Source organism: Montipora capricornis, chromosome 9, assembly GCF_036669925.1.
Source record: "Montipora capricornis isolate CH-2021 chromosome 9, ASM3666992v2, whole genome shotgun sequence".
Lineage (NCBI taxonomy): Eukaryota > Metazoa > Cnidaria > Anthozoa > Scleractinia > Acroporidae > Montipora > Montipora capricornis.
The window spans coordinates 13,015,165-13,018,682 of record NC_090891.1 but is presented as its reverse complement, the minus strand read 5'-3'; the positions used below and the strand labels follow the sequence as shown (position 1 = coordinate 13,018,682).

At 37.9% G+C, this 3,518-nt stretch overlaps 1 protein-coding gene across 1 annotated transcript in view; it reads left to right on the top strand.

Moving 5' to 3' along the window:
• The window catches only part of LOC138017312 (plexin-B1-like), a 32,228-nt gene extending 28,994 nt beyond the window's left edge, over positions 1-3,234 (top strand). The window contains exons 6-7 of the mRNA XM_068864438.1: positions 2,498-2,640; positions 3,093-3,234. Of these exons, the coding sequence (XP_068720539.1) occupies positions 2,498-2,640; positions 3,093-3,234 (285 nt within the window). The remainder of the gene's footprint in view (positions 1-2,497; positions 2,641-3,092) is intronic.
• The last annotated feature ends 284 nt before the right edge of the window (positions 3,235-3,518 follow it).

Genomic DNA, 3,518 nt, shown 5'->3' with positions numbered 1-3,518 from the left:
ACACTGGTTGAACACCAACTTCATGTCTCAGTCAGTGCAAAAAGGTGTTAACTAATTTCTTAATTACTGCTCACCGGTGGTTCAGTTGGTTGAGCATGGGGCTGTCATGCAGGAGGTCGTGAGTTCAACTCCGTCCGGAACCAACAGTCAGGGTCTTAAAATAACCGAAGAGACAGTGCTGCCTTTGTAATTACATCTTCTTATGGTTAGACTTTCAAGTCTCCTGGGATAAGGACTGTAAACCCGAGGTCCTGTCTCATAGCCCTTGTTGGAAATTAAATAGTATGGGAAGAGGAATCGGAGGTGAAGTGATTGGAGAGGGAAGAAAACCACAAGCTCCCCTTCTTAGATGTCCTTTTAGATAATAATAGCAATCAGGGCATTAACACCTCGGAATTTCATAAGAAGACCTATACTGATCATCTCACTAACATTTATAGTTTTGTACCTTTCAGTTACAAATCAGGATTAGTGTGCACTCTGGTAGATGGGACGTTTAAGATCAACAATACTTGGGCTGGATTTCACCTTGACATAAATACCTCACCAAAACATTAAGGAGGAATTTCTTCCCTTCCAACGTCATCAAGAATGTTGTTAGAAAATTTCTTGACAATCACTTCACATCCAATTCCTCTCAGGGTGCTACTTGTAAGGACAATCGTTTGTATTTTAAATTGCCGTACATCGGTCCTTTTTCTGTCAGAACGCAACGCAGAATTAAGAAATTAGTTACCACCTTTTGCACTGGTGTTCGACTAGTGTAAAATCAGGAGTTGGTTTGGGGTCAAGGATCCTATGCCTACAGATTTATGATTGCAAGTCATTTATAGGTTTTTGTATGCAGGCTGTAGAGCCTGTTACATGTTAGTGATACTTTGCCACTTGCATCCGTGAACATCTCTCCTCTGACAAACATTCCCACATCTTTAAACAACTGAGGAGGTCGGAAGATTGTTGCTCCCTTTTTTCAGAAGATTGTTTCAAAATTCTCGTCTCTGCCTCCACAAGCTTCCAATTGAAAATCAAGAAAGCCATGTTCTCTTTAAATTTGCAGGTAAAACATCTTAATTTATCCCTTTCATACTAATTAGTCTCCTTTCTTAGCTTATATACATGTAGTTATACTCTTTTTTTTTGGTTCGTGCTAGTGTCTTTAATTATTCCCGTTAATATTTGACTGTTATACTACTTATTTGATATTTTCATTTTACCGGTATTTCTCACTGTACAACTGACGATGGATGATGTCTCATCCGAAACATGTATTGTCTTCACTAAAAATGAACTTCAAAAACATTGTATTATTACTACTGTACTGTATTACTCCTTAATTTTGGCACAAAATTTAGCGTTAATTTATAATATTTCACGTGTGAAATTACAATGTTGTTGTGGCAGCTTTTGTACAGTGCCAAAATGGCGTCCAAGTTTGACAATTGAGGAGTAACTTGTATACCATGATATTAATAGCTATACTCGTGAAATCAGGGAAAAACTGTGCAATTAAAGCCAATTATTCTAATTTCCTCAATAAGGCATGGTGATTAACTGTATCAAAAGCCCTCCCTAAAGCCAGGAGTATTGCACCATTAACAGATTTCTGTTGATGTTAACACACCAGTCATTGGTAAGATAAAGCAAAGCTGCAACTGTCAGATGTAACAATCTAAAATCAGACTGTTGTGGACTAACAAGACCTTGGTGATCTAACTGAGTTTGCAGCTGTTGGTAAATACACCTTTCAAAATGTATGCCAGTGGGTATGTCAGAAATAGGTTGGTAATACCTACCTATCTCCATTTTTGAACATAGGAGAAGCATCAGCACCTCTAAGGTCATGTGGAAAGATTGAAACTATTAGTGAGGGGCTGGAAGTTATTGGGAGTAGTAGGTTTTTGTAATTTGGCTGATGTTTTATCTACTCCAGTGGCCTTAGCTCAGTCAACAAAGTTCAGTCACTTTAGTACTTTGGGAGGCTCAATTTCCTGAACTAGGAAATCTGTATTTGATTTGGTTAAATGACTTCAAAGGTAACACTGGTAGAAGGTTCCAGAATTTTGGAAGTCAGCTTTTCGTTAATTTCTGTCAAATGTATGTTCAGGCAATCAACAATACCTTTTTGGATCAGTTGGGCACAATGCCTTCTCAGATAAACTGGCTGGCTGGCTGGTTGGTTCGATTGATCAGGTAGATACATGTAGATAGGGTAATGTGGCTATCAAAATTGCTGTATTACAAACAAAACTGATAGCTGCGTTTCTTGTTATAAGGAAACAACACAGCACAACACTTTTATTTTACACTATTCCTTAATTACAATTCAGAAAAATGTATTACAACCTTACTATAAAAATACATAATATTACAAGATGACAATTGTAAAAGTTAGTGTATGTTATCTAGCTAGCCTCCATACAAGAGATCTCATTTCCTTGAGTGTATCTAGTATTCTAAAACGTTTTCAACAATGCCATTATTGCATCCTTCACTGTAGAATCCAGAACCTCAAGATTTTTATCCCAAGAAAGGTCCAGAGTCAGGTGGAACAAATGTGACAATCACTGGTCGTAAAATGAACACTGGAAGAGTCATTGCTGTTCAGGTGGCGGGGCGACCCTGTGAAGTTAACAGGACCAGGTTAGTTATTTTTTAATATTGAGTTTTTGGGGAACAGTATGGTAAATACTACCGGTATATATATAAGGGGTCTAAAAAATTATCATCCCCATAGAAATGGAAGAGGATTTTCTCGTGAATGTAGGAGTGTTTTATTACCCACTGAGTGAGTCAAAACCTGATAAAATATAACCTACGAGGTGATGGAGTGGCTTGAAATATGACATAGTCATAATGACAGCCTCCTTGGAAAATAATGCGAGCACAACATGTTTTCAAGGAGATCATTTTGCTGGCTGAGAATACAAATCAACAAACTGTCCTTCGTTTTCTCACCTGATGCCGCTTCTGATCAATGGGCTCCTGTTGTTTATCTGGTAAATTTAATCAAGGAATCTAGTGTGTGCTACACCATAGTGCAAAGGAAATTGTGCCCTAGGCTTGTTAGATTGACAGTTTTTGTGGCTTTTCAGAACTTACACATGTCATGGGGGATTGAGTGGATGTGACAAGCCGTGTACAGTAATTAATGCTTTTGAAGTAGGTGTGGACAGCCATTACGTAGGAGTGCATCAGCTGGAACTCTTAACTGACAAACCAAGTTTCAGCTTTTAAATTCAGATCATACACAGTAACAAATTTCTTTGTTAACCGTCAGCTCATCATTTTTATATTCCATTAAGCAGAGAAGTAAATCATTAATTTTATTTAGCCATTCAACACTGTCAAGTTATGAGACCAAATTAAATCAGATGTAAGTGTAGCAGTTTCTTTTCACGTAATATTAGCTTAAGGACGTTCGCGCTAATTGTTTGTGCGCAACGTTACTGCGCAGGTAACGCGACTGTAATCTGTCACGCATTACTTCGAGCATTGGTAAAGTTGTGGTTTTAAAACCT